A 21,229-nucleotide genomic window follows, 5' to 3' on the forward strand; every position below is an offset into this window, starting at 1 on the left:
ACATTTTCTTGTGTTCATTTTCAAGTGTTACACAATATAATTTGTGTAACCCAAGAACATTTTCTTGTGTTCATTTTCAAGTGTTCCACTTGACTTGAAAAACATATTTATTCGGAGTTGTTTGTTCAGCTGAATACTCCCACAACCAGTCTCTGCCAGGTCTTGCTCTGCACATAGGAAGCTTAACATTTAGACAGCAACTCAAAAATATTCATTCATACCCATTTCTGAGTATTACATTGGTCCATGAAGAAACTTAGAAACAAGAATAAAATAGGATGGATCATAGTTATATATGTATTTTTAAGTATATTTGTTTATTCAATATTTGAGACTATAACATTTTTAAATAATTATATCATGCCTTTTCTCTAATAATTCACTTTAAGAACAAATACAAAAATACTGTAGGAATTCTACAAAAATGATGTTTATGTGTCTGAATTCTTTAGTTGTGTAATGCTTGCTTGATGTCCCTGCCTGATAACAGAATATAAATGAATACTTTAATTTTCATGTTATTATTGTAGTTAGGAAGAGAGGCCATTAAAAGTAGGAAAATAAGATATTAAGTTTTGGGAATTCTATATCGAACAAATACTATATGTGTATGTATAGTGTATATATATATATATATTTTTTTTTTTTTTTGAGACAATGAGTCGCTCTTGGTAGAGTGCTGTGGCATCACAGTGGCACAGCAACCTCAAACTCTTGGGCTTAAGTGATTCTCTTGCATCAGCCTCCCAAGTAGCTGGGACTACAGGCATCCAACACATGCCCAGCTATTTTTTTGTTATAGTTCTCATTGTTGTTCAGCTGACTTGGGCAGGTTCAAACCTGCCAGCCTCAGTGTATGTGGCTCACATTGTAACCACTGTGGAAAGCATGATTACGTCTGATTTGTGTATTTTAAGTTTGAGGCTCTGCTATGACATTCAAGTGGCCACATGGTCACATATATCCATGATCAGAGGATATACATGTGTGGATTGTGATATTTTAAAAGATGTCTGAGCTAACAGTTATGATTTTAGAGTCAGTTTATAGTGCAAGATAATGTACTTGGGTACAAAATAAAATTAAATGTATATTTTTTCTTATTTTAATTTCTATTTAGCATATTTTACAATGCAAATACTATGTTAATGTAGTAGGCATGAATACTGTTTGCTTAAAAATCTTTATGATACAATCTTTCTCAAGAAAATTTTTTCAGAAAGGGTTAATCTCAAATTATTTGGAGATGCTTTTAACATCTCTCATGGAGACTACTGGAGTAAGAAATGTAGAAGAGTGAGAAATGGAGCCCTATGTAACATCGACATTTAGCCAAGAATGTGATAAGAGGTGATGCAAGCAAGAAGATGGCCAGAAAATTGTCATTAAGTCAAAAAAAAAAAAATAGGGGGGTGGTCATAATTGCACAAAAAGAGAAGGGCTAAAAGCATCTGCCTATGTGGAAATATAATTGTGCAGATGGGAGTCAGAGTTCAAGATGACGAGAAGTAAAAGTATGAGAAGTTGGAGAGGGTGTGAGTTTAGGTTCCTGAACAAGTAGTTTGATTTTAAAGAGGATAGAGAAAGAAGTGATGAGAGAAGAAATAGGTTTGAATCACTTTTATTGGAAGAAAAGTTTTGATTATTTTATATGATTATGTGTTTATATGCCAAGAGGGACAGAGCACTGGAGAAGACAAGGTTGGAGACAGGAAAATGAAGGGGTCCCACAGGCCAGAGGGATGGATCCAGGGCATTTGGTTTGGATGATTATGAAAACCTTATAATGCAAGACAAGACAAAGAAGTAAAGCGTTGGTGTGTGTTCCCGTGCTGTTGGAACACAAGGGTTCTCAGCCAGCTGAGAAAATGCAATCCAGTCCCATACTATATACAAGAGGTGCACCTCCAACAAAATGACACCAAAAGTTATAAGAAAGGGGAAACATCTTTGTGAAGATGAGCTGAAAGAGAGAGAGAATATTGTAATATTAGAACTCAAGTCACAAATATTCTACAGCTGACTTCTCTACATTTTATTCTCAATACAGCAACCAGAGAGATTCTGTTAAAACTAAGAGAATCAGGTCACTTTTCTGCTCAGAGTCTTCCCTGTTACTGATTCCCCATTACTTCCATCATAAAAGTCAAAGTCTTTGCTGTGGCCAACAAAGATATAATCAATCAGTCTGACCCCTGTTACTTGCTGAATCTATCTCATACTACCCAACCCTTCACCTACTCAGCTGTAGCTGTTCCTTGAAACCATCATGTATAAGCCCCCTCAAAGTCCTTTTCATTTGCTGTTTTTACATCCTGAGATGGTCACCCAGATATCTGCATTGCTTGAAGGTCACTTTCTCAGTGAAGTTTTCCAGTATCAACTTTAAATTGAACTCACTACCCTAGAATGGCCTGCACCTGTCCCCCTTTCCATTTGTTCTTTGCACTTATATAGCATGCCACATATGTGTACTGTTATGTTTTGGGTTTTATCTGTCTTCTTTCACTAGAACATGAACTCCGCAGGCAGGACTTTTGTCCCTTCTATTCACTGCTGCATCTCTGGTACTTAGAACAATGCTTAGCATACAGCAGGACCTCAAAAATACTTGTTGAAATCAGAAATATGTGCAGAATGCAGCACTTCATATTGCAAAAAAAAAAAAAAAAAAACAGAATATTTACCTTTATTTTGAAGCTACGACAGCAGTAAATTTTATATTGTTAATAAAGTTAATTCCATTTACTATGTGTCAAACATGATTACATATATTAACTCATTTAATCCTCACACAGAATCTATGAACTTATCCTGATTATTACTTTCCCTATTTTACAAATGAGGAAACAGAAACACAGAGAAAAATGATAAAATCTGCCCTAGGCAGCACAGCAAGCAGGTGGGAGATCAGGAATTCAGACCTAGACTATCCACCCGCCAGGGCCTGCTGCTCCCTTTGATATCTATCAGTATTTACTGCTGCCTTTTACATGCTGTGACCTGCACAGAATCAAGACGATAAAACCTTTAGACATTTACAGAAACAAGAACAGTGAGGGACACACCAGTAGACATTTGTGTAATGTCAACTAAAAATGTAGAGACTGAGTAATGTAATACAATCAATGTTACTGAATTAATAAGTACATATATATTTGTAGGAACAAAATACAGTTTTTTTACTGGCTTTGTACAAAGCTGATAGCTTCCAAAAGATTTTATATCTATGGTTAATAAGATGATGATGTTGCTGATCATGACTTGTGATCAGCAATAATTAGTAATTCTTTTATTATTAGGAGATAATGAACACTTCAGGCACTGTGTGAAGCAATGTGGATGGATTATCTCATTTAATACTCCGAACAACTCAATGATACAGGAATTATTATAATCCCAGTCTGTAAATGATGCCACTGAGTCTTAGGAGGCTGTGCAAAGAGGTGTGAGTGACTTGCAAATAAGCAACAGATCTGTGATGAGAACCTGGGCATTCCACCTCTAGAGACCACACTCTCTGCAGGTTAATGGTGAAACAAAAGATTATTCAGTAAATCATGTTGAGACGGCTAGCTATGAGAAAAAGAAATCAATGTAGATCCCTTACTCTTGTCATATATCAAAATGAATTCTGAGGGAAAAAGAAAGAGATGATAGAATGTTCTGCCATCTAAATAGTTGATGAAAATATAAGTGACTATTTATCAAAGCACTTTCTGGGCTGAGGTACAACAGAAGGGTTGCAAGAGAAGAGAATCACAGATTAAAGTGACTGTGTGAAAATAAAAATCCATCTTCACGGCAAGGAATAAAACAAAATTATATCAAAGTGCCAATCAGTAAATTAAAAATGGTAAGAAAATACCATTACTTAAATTATAAATAGAACAAAAGACATGTACAATATACATAGTGACAAATATGGAAAACATTGGAAATATGGTCCTTATGGTTCAGTGTGAATGAATAAAATCATAAAACTATCAATAAATGGCAAATGATCATGTAATCATATTTAATCATGTATTAGAATATAGTTAAAAGACGAATATGTTACTGTGCATGAATCTGGACATAGTATAGCTGTCTCTGTAGCTATGTATCAAAGGTGAAATAGAGAGACGGGGTTATAACAAAAAGCAGCAGTCTTCTGCCTGTTATTCTAACTTCAGGTCTATTCACAAGACACAAAGCCCTACTGGGCATTGATATTTGGGGTTAACCAACTTTTCACAGCTCCTATAGTACTGCTATGACAGATAAAAATAAGTTTTATTTCGGCACCCCTGTCCTTCCACCACAAATCATTATTTTGTTGCCTCCGTGGGTCAGGTCTGTAACTTAAAATAACACAGTTATTATTCACCATAGGTTTAGATTATACTTCATATTATTCATATTATTCTGTGGGTTAGGTATCTTGACCACTGTTTGACTTGTTGGAGAATGTTCCCAGCATGAAATGCAGACAGGTTTTACCTTTCACCAAATTCCTTTATCCTATCAAGTTTTTATTTTGGGTTCTGAACGAAACTCTACATTTGAACAGGTTCCCTTTTGGCTGTTGCTGTTTTCTTCTAGTTTATTTGGTTTTCACTCCTGGAATTCTCGTTCCTACAGCCTTCTCCTCCTGCTCCAAGTTTCTCTTTACGCTTTCAAAGAGGGCTGTTCATCCTGGACTTCTCTTTCTATTCTGAATCTCAGTTCTTCTTTATTGATAGACTTTGTTTTGCTAAGGAGGATATGTGAGTGGTAAAGTTTCCAAGTTTTCCCAAATCTAAGATTTCTTCTATGTACTGCCTTTACACTTGAATGATGCTTTGCCTGTATATGAAATTGTAGGCCCCGAATAATTCCCATTGAGAACATTCCCTCTGAGCTCTTTTCTTCAAACATCTAGTATTGCTGACGGGAAGTCAGGTACCATTCTCTATCCTACTCCTTTGTCTAGAACCTGGTTATTTCTTTCTGGAAACTTCTAGGATCTTCTCTTTCTCTTTGGTAATTTCCGTCTTATAATGCTTTAGTATCTTGGCAGTCTTTTTACAATCATTGTATTAAATGCATGACTTCTGCCCCCTGATAATTTCTGTTCTATTATTTTCCCAACATTCATTCCTCTCCATATTGCATTCTCTCTTTCTGGACTCATGTGAGTTGGATTTTTATTTCATGTTTTTTCTTATCTCTTGACTTTTTCATATGTCCTTTCTTTTAAATTGCTTTTATTTTATTTTGCCAGCCTCACCATTAGTTTTCCAGAAGTTTTGTTTTCTGCTATCTGACCATTTATTAGATTATTTTAAGGTTTCTTTCCTATTCCTGGAATTACTCTTCTAAATTACTCTTCTAAGATCACTTCCTCCTTATGTTTATTTTGGCCTTTCTCTTTAAGATTGAAGTTTTGATTTTAAAGCTTTAGTGGTCCCTGATTAACTTTATAGAGGAGAAAACAAAAACAGGGCCTTAGAATGGATAATTGGGAATTCTGTGTGAGTGAGTGTGTGTGCACATGGGGGAGGTATTTTTGAGTAGGAAACTGGGGAGTCAACAATTAGGACAGACAGTCTACCTGACACAATGAAGAGGATATTTACAGTTCAACAACACCTCTGTTTCAGATTTATGGAAGAGTGGTCATTCTGCATATGTAAAATAAACATTTTTTTTTAAAATGAAGACTTAGAAATTATCTCCTGTTTTTAATTACATTTCTCACTATGTCCTGCCCCTTTTATTCATTTATTTATTTTTGCAGTTTTTGGCTGGGGCTGGATTTGAACCTGCCACCTCTGGCATATGGGGCCAGCACCCCACTCCTTTGAACTACAGGCACCGCCCAATCAGCCCCCTTCTTGATGAGAGGTTTCTTGAGGTTTCTTCCTCATCTATGGTTTGAGCTACAGCTTGCTACGTTTTATTTCACTTTCCATACTTTTTTAAGTGTAGAAATTTCTAGAAACTTTTTGGCATCTCTCTTCCTTGAGGCTCTTTTTTTGGTTGCTTTGTAACTATGCTTACTATTATTTAAATGAAATCTCACTGTGTTACCTTAAATTTGAAACGTTTGTGGGAGTATAGAACTTGGGGTCATTATTAAATCCTTAGATTTTAAACTACACAACTGATATTGTTCAGTTATGATTTGGGATCCCTTTTCAGGAGCAACTTTGCCAAATATATTATACAAAAAAGCCTGAACTTTTAGCACACAGTAATTACAGCAGAAGAGCTTTGAATGTTTAATCAAACACTTCAAATTTTTCCACGGTTTTTTAAAAAGACCTTAAATACCAAAGCAGCTTGATCAACACAGTTTTCACTTCAGAGTTCTGTGTCAACATCAAAGACTATACGCAGTTTAAGGGTTCTGTAAATGATGTGCCATCTCCATAGAGAATATTTTTTTAAATATTAAACCGTTTGGAATTACATGGGATTACTTAGAGCTAGAATGCAAAGCTGTGGTGGAATCTCAGTTGCTTTGAGTTTGCATAGAAAATTAAACAAAAACGCTAATAGAGGAAGAGTAGAATAGGGAGTGCCTTACTCGTTAAGAAGAAATATTCTATATTATATTTTATCTTTCATAAATCCAGTAATGTATTTTATAAACTTCTGAAGGGAAAAAATAGAAACAGCAACAACAACATAAGCTCAGGAGACACACGTGCCCACACACACACACGTACACAAACACGCTCAAGAACTAAAGAAAACTCACTCATTCTCCCCTTTTCTGTCATCTCCTATTTCCTATCTCATATACTTTTTTCAACAAAGTTGAAATGTTACTTGGATAATTTTGTCCATAGTTTCTGCTGGAATGACTGCTTCCCCTAATAAAGTATGGGAAATGGGTAAATAGTATCCAGAACATGTAGCAACTATAAGATTTCTAGTCTTTTATTGTTCATGTTTTCCAAACTGGTAGTATATTAATTTTTTGATGATACTATAATGATTTGTTAAAATATACTAAATTAAATGAACATTCGTCTCAAAGTTTACCTGCAAAAATGTAGAATGAAAATTTAATCACAAAATCTTTTGCCATTTTTATACCTTCATGTTTATAGTTATTCCTTATAATACTAAATACTTTAGATGGATCTTATTAGCAAGCCATGTGTGTTAATATAGGGATTCTGAACCTCATCACGAATCACCTTAGTAACATCATCAAAAGCGAATCTAAGGCCTATTTTGCTCGGTCTGATATTTAAACATCTCCTGTGAGAACAGGTGTAAAGTATTTCTCCCACCTGAACAGCATGGTTCCCCTGCTGCACTCACGGTTTTATCTATGAATTCCCTAAATATAGAGATACGAAGTAGGAATGTTGTCATTTTTGTTTCTCTGGGTAAACAGTTCCTGTGGGTTTTATGAAATAGTCTACTGTATTGCTTAAGGATTAAGTGGAAAACGTAGAATAAAAGTACTATTATAGAAAAAGATCAAAACACAGTTTTCAGTTGTTCACTTTTCTGATGTATAGTGTAAAGTTTCAGAAGTCAAGTAACATCACAGCAATCTTTTATTCGAGTCTGTCTTTGCTTGTTTCACATCTGTGCACTGTTAAGGTATGCTATTGCACACGCCTTCTTCAGATTAGTTTGGAACACATCCAGGGTATTTAATTAGGGTATAATCTTGTATTTGTGCTTTAATTAAATGACATTTTTGTGGTAGACAAAGTTATGCCTCATACTGTTTTTTTAAGGAATCTGTTAAAAAATCTCCCCACCTCCCTTTTGAATTATCTATAGCTCCAGGCAAATATAGTACTTAATACTAAATTGCTGAAATCTCATGTATTTTTCTTTACTTTATAGCTCATAAAAGCAGTTTATTGTTTATGGGGAAACATTATAGTATGAATAATTTATATTATTAAAAATACATATTAGGAGGTGATATTTTAATAAAAATGAATATTTAAAAATTACAGTTAATTTTTTAAATGTGGAGGATAGATTAATCTCATTTACAGTTAATTTTTAAAATGCAAATTTTTTTTATGTTGTGGTACACAAGGATATAAGATATAAAAAAAGTGTGGAGTTAAATATTTTTTCCTAAATGTTAAAATAGACACACATTCTGGGTGGAAGGACCCATTTATAATTTTGACCTAAAATGCACAAAACTATGTAAACCAAACTTGTGTACCCCTTTAATTTCCTGAAATTAAAAAAAAATAGATAAAAATCAGTTGGGCGCCTGTAGCTGAGCAGGTTCGAATCCACTAGATCTGGCAGGTTCGAATCCAGCCCGGGCCTCCCAAACAATGACAACTACAACCAGAACATAACCAGGCATTGTGGTGGGCACCTGTAGTCCCAGCTACTTGGAAAGCTGAGGCAAGAGAATCACTAAAGCCCAAGAGTTTGAGGTTGCTGTGAGCTGTGACACCATGACACTCTATTCAGGGCGACATAGTGAGACTGTCTCAAAAAAAAAGACAAAAATTAATGAAACAAAACAAATGAATAAACAGTATTTTAAAAATATCATTTAAAGTAACTTTTCTGCTTTTATTCAGCTTATTGTAAGGTTAGTCTTGAACTCCTGGGCTCAAGTGATCCTGCCTTTTAAATAAATTGGAAATGAAATTCATTACAAAACTTAACCTTAATTAATAATACATTTTATTTGCTTTTACTGGTCATGTAGCAATTCTGCATATATTCAACATTTGGAACTTGCTCACATCTGGTAATTAGTTTGTAGTGACCAATTTTAATAACATTTAAAAATGTGAATCAATTAAAATAAGATTATGATAATATTACTAGAAGATATTCAGATGTACAATGAACAATATTCTTTGTCTTTCTATCCATATTATTATACTCTTGCCTTTTTATTTGGTTTAATTCAATTTTGGAATTTTGCAATAATGGCAAATTTTATTGTTTTAAAGAAAAATGCATATTTATGTTAAGTGTGCCTTGATATATTTATAGAAAAGAACCTACTTTTGATGATGGTAATAATTTGCTTATTAGTTTCAGAAATAAAATATTTTATTTTTTTAAAGATAGGATCTCATCTGGAATTTAGAGGCATAATCACAGCACATTGCATCCTCAAATTCCTGAGCTGGAGCAATCTTCTTTCCTGTTTTAGCCTCTTAAGTAGCTGGGTTTACAGGCATGTGCGAAAATGCCTGGCTAATTTTTAATTTTTTTATAAAGATGGGACCCTGCTGTATGGCTCAGGCTGGTCTCGAATTCCTGGGCTCAAGTACTCCTGCCAAAGCTTCCCAAAGGGCAGTGATTACAGGTGTGAGCCACAATACCTGGTCAGAAATAAAAATTTAATATGGCCTTGGTTGCCACAAAATAATCACAGTTTCATAAAAATCTTCTTGGATGACATGATTTAAGATCTTATCACTGTTGTGGCAGTTAATGAAATAATTAAAAAGGAAACACATCCCTTGTGTCCATCCAGGGCTCTGTATACAGGAGGCTCAGTGTCACTGTTTATGAAAGCTCCTGACCTTGGAATATTGCATTTTTAATGCTATCCTTGATATGTTCATGTTCAAGACATCAAGACTTCTAAGATATTTTATTTATACATTTTGCAAAATACAGCCTTATTTAGCACTTTAAATTGAAGTTACATTTCATAAACTATTTTGTACAGGCTCATGCAGTGAATTAATTGTCATTGTGTTTTAACATCTTAGTAAATGGGAATTCTGTGACGGTGAGTGTAATGCTTTGTGCAGGTGCTACACATCACCTCTTTTGTGAACTGAATCCACTTCATTTTTATGACCTGAGGAAGTTTAAAGGAATGAATCTCATCAATCTTAAATTTTCTATAACAAATATTTCTGTTAAACCTTAGCTTTTTCCTGTATTATGAGCTCCTTTGAGTTTTCTTGCTTGGAATGCAGTTCTTAACAGTTCATCTATAATATATTTTTTAAATGTACTAGTTTTCTCCCTCTTTTTCTTATTCTCATTTTAACTTTTCCTTTTGTCTTATTCTCCAGCTACAGTTATAGTTTCTCCCCTGTTTATAAGAATGTTTTCAGGAGGACATTTTCTCCTTTGGGCTTGGCAAACCCTTCTTTTACTCTCTCCTGTTGCATCTCAGTTAATGTAACTAAGATTTACTCATCCTTACGCAGTGTCTTTGAGTATTTGTTGGTTAAGTCAGTACTTGTGAAAATGAGGGCCTGTAGTTCATAATTAGCCTTTCCTGGGGATGCTGTTTCTAAACTACAAAAAATTAAAAATGAAAAACCTGAAATGCCTTCAGGGATGAGAAACTGAGGCATTAAGGGGAAGCCCTAGCACAGCGGTTCTCAACCTGTGGATCGCAACCCCTTTGTAACAATGAAAATACACTGTGGCATGAGGAAGGTTGAGAACCACTGCCCTAGCACACAGAAACAGAGGTACTGACAGTATCTGACAAGAGGCCCATGGGCTGCCACCCTGTCTCTGCCCTGGGATGGCTAGTTGCTGCTGTTACTACTTGTTCATCATTTTTATTATGATCATCCTCATTGTTATATTCAGTTCAAGTCTCAACAAGGGGAGGGTGGATGTATAGGTTTAAGTGATGACACATCTTAAAATTTCTCAGTGGATATGTTCTAAATGACTGTCCCAAAGTAGCTCTCCTGGGGAAATACTACACTGGAGTGGTCACATATGAATAAATCCACCCTCAGATTTATTGCTTTAGCACAGGGGTCCTCATACTTTTTAAACAGGGGGCCAGTTCACTGTCCCTCAGATCGTTGGAGGGCCAGACTATGGGCCCCGGGATGAGTCGGCTGTTAAGCAGGACAGGCAGCCGCAGCAAAAACACCCAGCAGGCCAGATAAATATCCTAGGCGGGCCACATGTGGCCCATGGGCCGTAGTTTGAGGACGCCTGCTTTAGCAGACATGTGCATGGAGAATTATATTTTATAAACATAAAATACTCTTGAGCTTAGTTTACTACTAAGACAACAGAGGGTATGTGCAGCTTTGCTGTTTCTTTTGTATATACTTTGCTTGTTCCACAGTAATACTTGGGTATTGACTTTAATAATGTGATTGTTATTAAGAAGACAGACATCTTTTAAATGCTTTGAGATACTCAGGTTTATATATGCAAATAATTTTATAGCTCCTCACAACATTTTTCTCATCAATTACCCTGCTTAGAACATGTTTTACTAACACATATTTTAAATAAAACTTCAAGGTCAATTATACAAAATATTACATATACATAATAAAAGGAACTCAGAATTGTCAAATTAGAAATGCGGAGGAAAAATCTCTATTCTGGTTTGCCCAGAGGCCCTCTGGTCTCAAATGAACCCCGGTCCAGGCAATCAAATACTTGACTGTTGACTTTTGCGAGGATCATTTTCACAAGAAATTTGCAAGGGTAAATATGAAGATGAAGACCATGCTTTCTGGTTTTTTTTTTTTTCCTTAAAGGTACTTTAAGTATTGAAAATAAATTATTTCCAAATACTAGTAGAATGGAAAATTCATATTGTTCTCTCTTCTTCAAATAGGTAATGTGGGTATGCAATTTATGTCGAAAGCAACAAGAAATTTTAACCAAATCAGGGGCGTGGTTCTTCGGAAGTGGCCCTCAGCAGCCAAGTCAGGATGGAACCCTGAGTGACACAGCCACAGGTGCTGGTTCGGAGGTACCCAGAGAAAAGAAGGCAAGACTCCAGGAGCGGTCGCGGTCTCAGACACCCCTGAGCACAGCAGCTGCCCCCTCGCAGGACACCGGTCCTCCCAGTGCACCACCCGACAGGAGCAAAGGGGCTGAACCCCCACAGCAAGCCCTGGGACCTGAACAGAAGCAGGCTTCAAGGTCTAGAAGTGAACCTCCAAGGTAAAGATTCATTAACCCTGTACATAAAGGCAAGGTTTTGCTTTCAGAGCAAACACATTGTCAATAGTTTAACTTCTAGTAAGAGGAATATGTGGAGAGGGTATTTCTGAGGCTCTGGGTCTGCCTTTGGGGTGCAGTCCTTAGGAGACCTCACTGACAAGCTTTTCTTTCGTATCATGCACGTGTTGCCTGCCTGGGTAAACATAAGCCAAGTCCCTCCACTGAGCTACTGGCTTCCAACCTTGAACTCAGAAAAGCTCTTAGATAATTTTGTATTTATAAAACTAGTCTTTTTTTTTTTAATTAAAAGTGTCCTCTGATAGAACACGATACAGGGACCTTACTTTTTGGAGTGTGTGTGGGCATAACAGAAAAGCCTTTTTTTGAGGGCATTTCTTTCATGTTGAGCTCTGAAAAGTGACTAGGTGTGTAGAGCGCTCCTAGTATCTACACAGGCATGCAGACCGAAGGTACAAGCCCTGTGCGAGAGGCCTCCTAAAGAACAGCCACTGGCCGGAGTACAAGTGGCAGAGGGACAGTGGGGAAAGGAGGCTGGTGAGGTAGTGAGAGGACAGGTTAAACTTTATAGCTTTTAGTATAGGCATAATGGAAAGCCACAGAAGATTGAAACAGGAGCTAATGTGATCGATGATTCCCTTCAATTTGAGATTCATTCATTCACAGAACGTATTTATGGCCAGACACGATGCTATGCAGGAGGAAACAGTGTTAACAAGGAGAACATTGCTCTTGTCTTCATGAGGCTTATGGTGATGGGCACTGGATTAATCCTAAGAAGGCTCCCAATCCTCTTTTCACACAAAACCTATATGATAAGATCAAGGACTTCAAAGTTAAATGGGTGTGGAGTCTAGTCTGGGCTCTGTCCCTATAGGCAGTTAACAACCCACCATACAGGGTGCAGCAGGTATTAGAGAAAGAACATTTGTTCACAAGCTGATATATGGCAGGCAGTCTGTGAATCCAGCTCTCATTCAAGCCAGTAGATCCTGTGTATTTACTAAAAATAAACACTGTGGCAGGGAACCAAAGGGTATAAAGACAGTTAGGACATGGTCCTGCGTCCTGTTTGTGAAAGGTCTTAGGGAAGCGTCCACACAATATCCTAGGGAGGAGAGACTCCTAAGAAATTAACCTGGATGCTGATTTGATCAAAGCTAGAAATTCAGATACTGTGTACTGTGAGAGTTCCAGGAAACAGGACATGACTTAGGATTTAATCTTTATTAGATCCAGGCGTGGTAGAGATAGACAGGGCAGAAGAGGACATCACAGGAAGAGAGACTCTTGTGTACCTAAACTATTTGGAGATGAGATAGAAAGGACACGAGATACTTCAGAAAGGTAGAATTAATAGCTTTTGGTGACAAATTGTTGTGCATGAAGAAGAGACAAAAACAGTGAAGGTACAGTTTGAGACTAGATAGAAAATGGTACCTTTAAAGAAGATAGAGAATTTGGAGCTGTAAAGTTTTCTAAAGAGAAAAGAGTTCTGTATTGACATACGGGGAAAACAACAAAAATGTCAGGAATGAGGACAAACAACAAAATGTCAAGAACTGACGTTTTACACCTGATCTTGCCAAAAGGCCAAGAAGCAACTGTTGTTTTGACTTTTTAATTGAAATTTGAAGACACCTGATAGGGGAAATATCTTTCCTGGTGATGTAAATACATAAGGAAGTAAGAGGAATGGGGGGAACGTAGGAGCAGGAAGAGAGGCAGGTGGCGGTAAGGGGTTGGGCAACTTTAGGGAGAAGATTGAAAGAATATTAAGTCTGCTCAACTTAAATTGCTGAGGAATTCTTTACCATACTTTGTGCATGGATCATGAGCTGGTACAAACAGAACAATTAAAGGTAGAGCTGAGAAAAAGTGTAACTAGTAGAGCAACGAATCAGAGGCTGGAGAACTCCTTTCATTTGCACAATACCCTATCCTTTCAAAAAGCATCTTCACTGATGCCATCACTTTTAATCCTCACAGGAACTCTGCGGGTAAGCATTATTTAACAGCATTTCAAGAAAAGTAAATAGATTTGGTACAAACTTCTAACAAGAGCAACTATGCCTGGTGAGCTATTAAATGTTTGTAGCAGTTGTTACTCTTATGAAAACTCTCCTTGACAGGGGGAATACGTGCTCCCAACATCATCAAACTGCAACCCTACCCTTGCAGTTCTACCTTCAGATAGAAATCCTGTCACTTCGAAGGACCAATGTGATCTAAATGCCTCAAGCTGAACCCACCATGCTTGCTTGTTTTGTTTCCCTGTGACTTCTGAAACCATTTACACCCTTTCTACCATCACCAGCCTCTCCCCAAACTCACCCCACAATGTATTTTAGCAACTGCTGCTTTTGTAACCCACAGTAGAAACTATCCCACTTTTCCCAACTTGTATCTTTTTCTCTGTTTTCATTCATGACATCTGCTTTTGGGCTTCCAATCAAATGATGTTCTCTCTGGAGAGCCTCCCTGTGGATCTTACCAATTCCACAAACAGCCTTAGCTTGCCTCCATTTATAATTATACATTAGATCATATAGTGTCAGAACATTTAGTCAAGGCACCTCATTTTGGTAACTTCTGGTATAATTGCTGGAATGTTCCCAAATCAGATGTACCCCGCTGTACAGAGGATGGAAAGGAACAACAGAATGGCACGTCTACGGGATTCAGAGATAGCAAAACCCTTTTATCTCTGCAATGCTCTCAACAGCATGGAAAGAAAAGTAGAAATTGCAGTTGTTTTCTTCTTTCGGGTTGTATCCTGAAGTAAGGGATAGGGAAAGGATAGAGGAGAGGGAGAGTAACAATTTCAAAGATTTAAGTATTTCTATTATTTTTATCCAAGGAAGGTAACATTAAAAGCTACGGCTGAACCATTTTTGACCTGGCCAACTCCATACAAAGTGTTTTGGTGCACCTTCTGAAGTTAAGATGACTTTGGTTCTACCATTGAAGAAATGCTATTAGATTTCATTTCTGAAGTAGACATACTTGTGTTCACATCTCTTTAGAAGTTTGTTACATTAAAAGGTTGTCTATATACCATCCAAATATCTATCAAGTATATATTTACTTTTGAAGTGATATGTACGTATTATCTTTTGCTCCTCCATTATTAACATCTATATTAGTTTCATCTAAAACGTTTTTAAGTCTTTGAATAACAAGCAGTCGTTAGTGGACAAGTTGTTCATTTGTTGAATTATTGATTTTTAAAATTGATCTGGTTAATTTATAGGAAATTTAAAATGTGCAACCAGTTGTTTACTTCCCTGAATATGTTGTGATCCAAGATAGATGCATTTGGAAAAATCTCACCTGACGTATAGGTATAGCAGCTCTATGCCAATGCCAATCCCACCCAAAGAACACAATGGGGGTCAGTCACTGATCCCAGAATAAATAGTACTAGAATTTACTAAAAAACCTATAGATTTTACATATCACTGTACAAGTAACTAAAAACACTTCAGTCACATTTTCTTCTTTTGATGTGTGGCTGGGACAGACATAGTTGCTGCACTCACCGCATGCCTTCATATATTTCCAGTTTGTCCCACAGGGACAAAGGTAGCAGCAGCCTTTCTTTGGTAAGCTTTTCACTGTTGTCTTGTAACTCTTCTTTTGATTTGGTATGAATTGTTCCTTTTGTCACCATGCCTTGTCCTGAATCACACTTGTACGTCCACAAAGGTTCAGTGCCATTGCGTAATTTTTTGGAGATGGTGTACATTTTGGGTGCATCTTCTTACTTCACAGAGCTGTCATGCCAGATCTTTCAAAAAGTATTTTCTTTCCCATTTCTTCAAACAAGAAAACTCCTTTGTTTCTTGAAAAATCATGTATGAATCGTATGCTGCAATGCCAACGACATTTAAGAAAATTGACAGAGGCCAAGACCAAGTTCCTTGGCAACAGGGTATGTTATCACACACATATCAAGTGTGTTAACACTGCTGTAGTAGCATTATGAAAGTGGATTACACCAGGCTTCTTATCCATCACCTTCATATCTTGATGCTGTGTAGAAAGTACTATAATAACTATGTTTACTCCCTTTGGATCATAACTTACTACGTCACACAGGGAGAGAAGGTAAATCTTAACTGCATCAGATAGAGAGTTTTTCATGAATGCTGGCCTGAGTTGTAGAGGCAAATTCCTTTTGTCACTGCAAACAGTACCGACTGTGGCCATATTCTCTTAAAGTATGTTGAAAGCCAGGGTGATGGAAGTAAACTTTCTATCCATGTTAATGTTCCTTCTGGACTGAGCCAAGTGAGAGTTCTGAACTAGTCTTTTTTGCAATCTTGGAGCCAACTGTAATTTCTTAGAAGATTCTTCAATTTCCCTGCATATGGTTCTGACGCAAAACAGTAGTTTGTAGAAGAGTCACACAGAAGATCCACTGCAATTCCAAACTTCCCAGGTTCAGTTGGTATGTAAAGTCTGACTGGACAACACCCATGGGAATATACCAGTTAGTTCCACAGTGACACGTTCGTGAGGATTATAGTAAAGCGTGAGCTTATTTATAACCATATTCCAAAGACAGCAAACTTATCATGCTGTCTGCAAGCTTTGTCTGCTGCAGTATTATCAAAACATAGGTAGACATTTCAGTAGGAGTCAAATTCTTGTGTTCTGAAAACACAGGATGGTAAACAGGAAAATTCTTCTCACTGAAAAGATCTCAGATATCATCTTTATTTTTCTTGTACACATTACAAATTAGAAGAATTCTAAGTAGTCCTAATATTTCTACTTTTACAAAGTCACAATTTTGTTTGAATACGTCCTTACATAACTCTCTGACTAGGTATAGTTTCTGGTTTTTAAACTTGACAGTTAAATCCACAGCTTCACTATCAATAAATAGCTGCAAAGCATCTTATGGAGTTTGGGGTTCTATCTCGGGTTCTATCTCTGATCGTACTCCTGGGTGAGTCCTCATAAAATCAGTGGATTGTTGTCTCCCCTGATCCTTCATCAGCCTGAGTTCAGATCATTCTTGATGGTGTCTCTGGAGGCGTGGTCTTCTCTTGGGCTCTACATTTTGCATTTCTTGTCCTCCATCGTGGTCGTCACCTTCTTCTTCTTCACTCTGTCAGACTGAATAATTTCATGTTTCACCTCTATGAATTCTTCTTGTTCACTCTCTGAACTAGTGAAAATGTCTTCATTTCCTTCGAAATCTAACATTATCAGTTCTCCCTTTATCTCAGCTACTGACAAATTCTATTGCCTCTTCACCTTATTTGTGTCTCAATCATGAGGAAAAAAAGTAAGTCATTGCTCGACACAGGTGAATTTACAGAATTATTGGATATTCCGTACTTTCAGTGATGTATACTTTGATCTCCACCAAACACAAATACACTCCTTACTAACTTCACTATGAAAAATGCTTAAAAAAAAAAAAAAGAGAGAGAGAGAGAGAGACTACACCACAACTCATCTCTGCAGATACGAAAGTGTCCAGGAACTTTTGACACTGGAACGCTGTCACTGACGGGTGGTTACAAAAGACATAAATGGTGGAACGGCAGCTCCACACAAAAACACACAACAAAACGTGGGGTTAGTCCCTACCGCCCCCCTCAGCATGCAGTTGTTAATGAATATGGTCCTTTATAATTTCGAGCATTAGAGATTGTAATTATTGTAACTAATTACAATAGTTAAGATGACTTAAGACCGAATGAGTAGGAAAATGTTTCTTAGGTCTGGTCTTTACGTTTTATAAACTGCGCCTCTTCTCGCCATTCCCTTGTACACCACAGAAAGAAGGCCCCGGGGCTTTCTGAGCAGAACGGCAAGGGGGCCCAGAAGAGCGAGCGGAAACGCGTGCCAAAGACCTCACCGCAGCCCGGGGAGGCGGCCCCGGACGAACGCGAGCGGAAGGAAAGGCGGGAAAGGAGGCTGGAGAAGGGCCGGTCGCAGGATTACTCCGACGTGCCAGAGAAACGGGACGAGGGCAAAGCGGCGGACGAGGAGAAGCAAAGGAAAGAGGAGGAGTACCAGACGCGGTACCGCAGCGACCCCAACCTGGCGCGGTACCCGGTGAAGCCGCCGCCGGAGGAGCAGCAGATGCGCATGCACGCCCGGGTGTCCCGCGCCAGGCACGAGCGGCGCCACAGCGATGTGGCGCTTCCGCGCACCGAGGCGGGCGCCGCGCCGCCCGAGAGCAAGGCGGGCAAGCGCGCGCCGGGCCCCGCCAGGGCCTCGCCGCCGGACTCGCCGCGCGCCTACCCGGCCGAGAGGACCGCGGAGGCCCGGGCGCCCGGCGCCAAGCCGCTAACGAACCACAGCCCGCCGGCGCCCCGGCACGGCCCGGCCCCCGCCGAAGCCGCGGAGCTCAAAGCCCAGGAGCCCCTCAGGAAGCAGAGCCGCCTGGACCCCAGCTCGGCGGTGCTCATCCGCAAGGCCAAGCGCGAGAAGGCGGAGACCATGCTGCGCAACGACTCGCTGAGCTCCGACCAGTCCGAGTCCGTGCGGCCCTCGCCGCCCAAGCCGCACCGGCCCAAGAGGGGCGGCAAGAGGCGGCAGATGTCGGTGAGCAGCTCCGAGGAGGAGGGCGTGTCGACGCCCGAGTACACCAGCTGCGAGGACGTGGAGCTGGAGAGCGAGAGCGTCAGCGAGAAAGGTAAGAGGCGGGCCCCGCGTGGGGCCGCGCGGGCGCGGGCGGGGCGGGCTGCAGGGGGCGGGGCCGCCGAGGGGCGTGGCCACGAAGGGGGCGGGGCGGACGAGGGGGATGTGGTTTCCTTTATTTGTGGGGTTTTAAAACATAAAACTACAAGCTAAGGTTTAGGTGTCTTAGGTGTTTAAGAGCTCTTAGTGATTTTATATTGTCATTCTGGGAATCTCTGTGTGTACTCTTCCATTTCTTAGGTATTGTTTTAGGTGGATTTATTGTTCTGGAGAAAACTTCTAGAAAATGAAAAGTGATGCCTTGAAGGTACATTTTTAAAAAATAGTGGTGTAATATTCTAATCTTTTGAAAATTTCAAATTAATCTTTCTCACACTTTGAGAAGAAATTACAGTTTACCCGTGGACAATACAGGTACACTTACTGTGGATTTTTAAAGCAAATGTATCAGAATTTTTTTTTGAAGATTTGTGAGAGTTTGAAAAACTGTCAGATGAACATGTAGCCTAGGAATATCTTTAAAAAAATCTTAAGTAAAAGGTAGGTTGTAAATGTATAAAATACAATAGATACCTTATTATAAAAAGTTAAATTTTATGAAAACTTGCACAAGGCCATACAAGCCATACATGGCACCATCTGCAGTTGAGAGAGATGTAAACAAACCGAAAGATGCAACATTAAATAATGCCTAAAATTAACTGTGGTACATACTATACTACTATAATGATTTCATAGTCTCCTTCTGCAAACTTAACTATTGTGAGCATCTGCTTAAAACTCTGGGTGACACTAATAACCTATTAACCTCCACATGAGCAGTACAGTGATCTTTTCTGTTCCTTGCATGTTTTTCATGATATTTAGTGTAATACCATAAACTTTGATAACACCACAAGATCCATATGAAATGCCAGTAGTGATGCTAGAAGTGGTTCCAAGAAGTAAAGAAAAGTAATAATCTTACCAGAAAAAGTTGAATTACTTGATTGCTTCAGACATGCCATACATTGAAGTCTACAGCTGTGTTGGCCACTGTTTCAAGTTAAGTACCAATGTTGAAAGGATATTTATGAAGCTGTTGTTGCAGCTGGCCACTTGGCATGAAAATGTACTTGTTGCAGAAGAACTTTTTGTCTTGGATTGAAAATAGAGCTTTTATATGAGAATGGGATTGCTATAAAAAGTGCATATTTACAGACTCTAATATGATTTAAGAATAAGCTAAGTCATTCTATTGATGGAATATAGCAAAAGGAAGGTGAAAGACCTAAAGGTGGAGAATTTAATGCCAGCAAAGGATGGTTTGATTGTATTAGAAAGAGGTTTAACTTTAAAAAAAAAAGTCAAGATAACAGGAGAAACAGCTTTTGTCAACCAAGAAGCAGCAGACAAGTTAGTTGCCATTAAGAAAATAACAAGAGAAAGGATATCTACCTGAACAAGTTATTGGTGCAGACAAAAGTGCCCTATTCTGGAAACAAAATGCCATGAAGGATAATTATTAGTAAGGAAGAGAAACAAGTTCCAAGATTTAAGGCAGGAAGGAACAAGCTAACTATGACTTCATACAAATGCTGTCTGTTCTTGCATGGCTAACACTACCTGAATGTTAAGGCTACAAACCCCTAAGCCTTCAAGGGAAAAGATAAACACAATAAGAAGGCCTTTTTCTGGACTTATTTTGTTACCTACCACTTTGGAGTGGAGGTTTTTCCATGTTCTTGGTGTTCCTCAAGAAAAGAATTTCAGGATGTAACACATAAGCCAAGCAGGCAACACTTTTATTGGAGGTAAAGTATACTCTCAGGAGAAGAGGAAGGCTCAAAGGAGAGCAGCTGTGCTGAGAGGAAGTTGGTTTTTTGATCTTTTAGAGTCTAATTAATTGAGGGGAGGAATAGTCAAGGCCAAGCGCATGGGTTTTGATAAGAATTTGGGTAGTAATTCCTAAAAGTGGAGTCTCTCCCATTTTCATACTTCATCAGGTTGTTTGGAACTGTCATAGTGATTTCAAGGACAGAGAAATTTTAAAACCATAACATAAATAATAGACTTAGGCAATGTTCATGGGAGGTGGCAGAGATTGCTGACAAACCAGTCAAAGTAGGTTCTTGCCTAAGGTTGTCAGTCCCTCTAGTTAGCTTCTGCTTGAGGGTTATCTAACATCTGCCCTTGATCATTAACCAGCTGCTCTAGTCTTGTGTCCTAGTCTCTTACTCTAATAGTTCTTTTGATGCTTTGTCTGTGAAGTTTCAAGTTATCTTTTCAGTAAGGGATTGCCTTTCAGGGTTCTTTTGGTATTGGAAAATGCCCCTGGCTAACCAGAACTCTATTAGGTTGACACCAAAGGCATTGAAGTAGTCTACATGCCCCCCCACACTAAAGTTTCTATATAGGGAGTAATGGGGACTTTTAAGGCTCATTACACATGGTATTCTATGGAACTGATTGCCAATGTTATGGAACATGGCCCTGATAGAAAACATCATGAAATTCTGAAAGGATTACACCATTGTTACAAAAAAAGCCATGAAAATCACCAAGCCCCAAACAATAAATTCCTGGTAGAGAAAATGGTATCCAGATGTTGTACATGACTTCACAGAATTTACAACAATCAAGGAAATCATGAAAGAGATTATGAATTTGGTAAAAAAAAAAAAAA

The 21,229-nt window shown here is 38.4% G+C and overlaps 1 protein-coding gene across 1 annotated transcript in view; it reads left to right on the plus strand.

Moving 5' to 3' along the window:
- The window catches only part of RIMS1 (regulating synaptic membrane exocytosis 1), a 474,428-nt gene that overhangs the window by 237,906 nt on the left and 215,293 nt on the right, over window positions 1-21,229 (plus strand). Inside the window, 3 exon segments of the mRNA XM_023513140.1 lie at window positions 11,549-11,880; window positions 12,987-12,992; window positions 17,697-18,559. Coding sequence (XP_023368908.1) covers window positions 11,549-11,880; window positions 12,987-12,992; window positions 17,697-18,559 — 1,201 coding nt within the window.

This window comes from Otolemur garnettii, unplaced genomic scaffold (genome assembly GCF_000181295.1).
Source record: "Otolemur garnettii isolate 467f Iridium unplaced genomic scaffold, OtoGar3 scaffold00035, whole genome shotgun sequence".
Classification (NCBI taxonomy): Eukaryota; Metazoa; Chordata; class Mammalia; order Primates; family Galagidae; genus Otolemur; species Otolemur garnettii.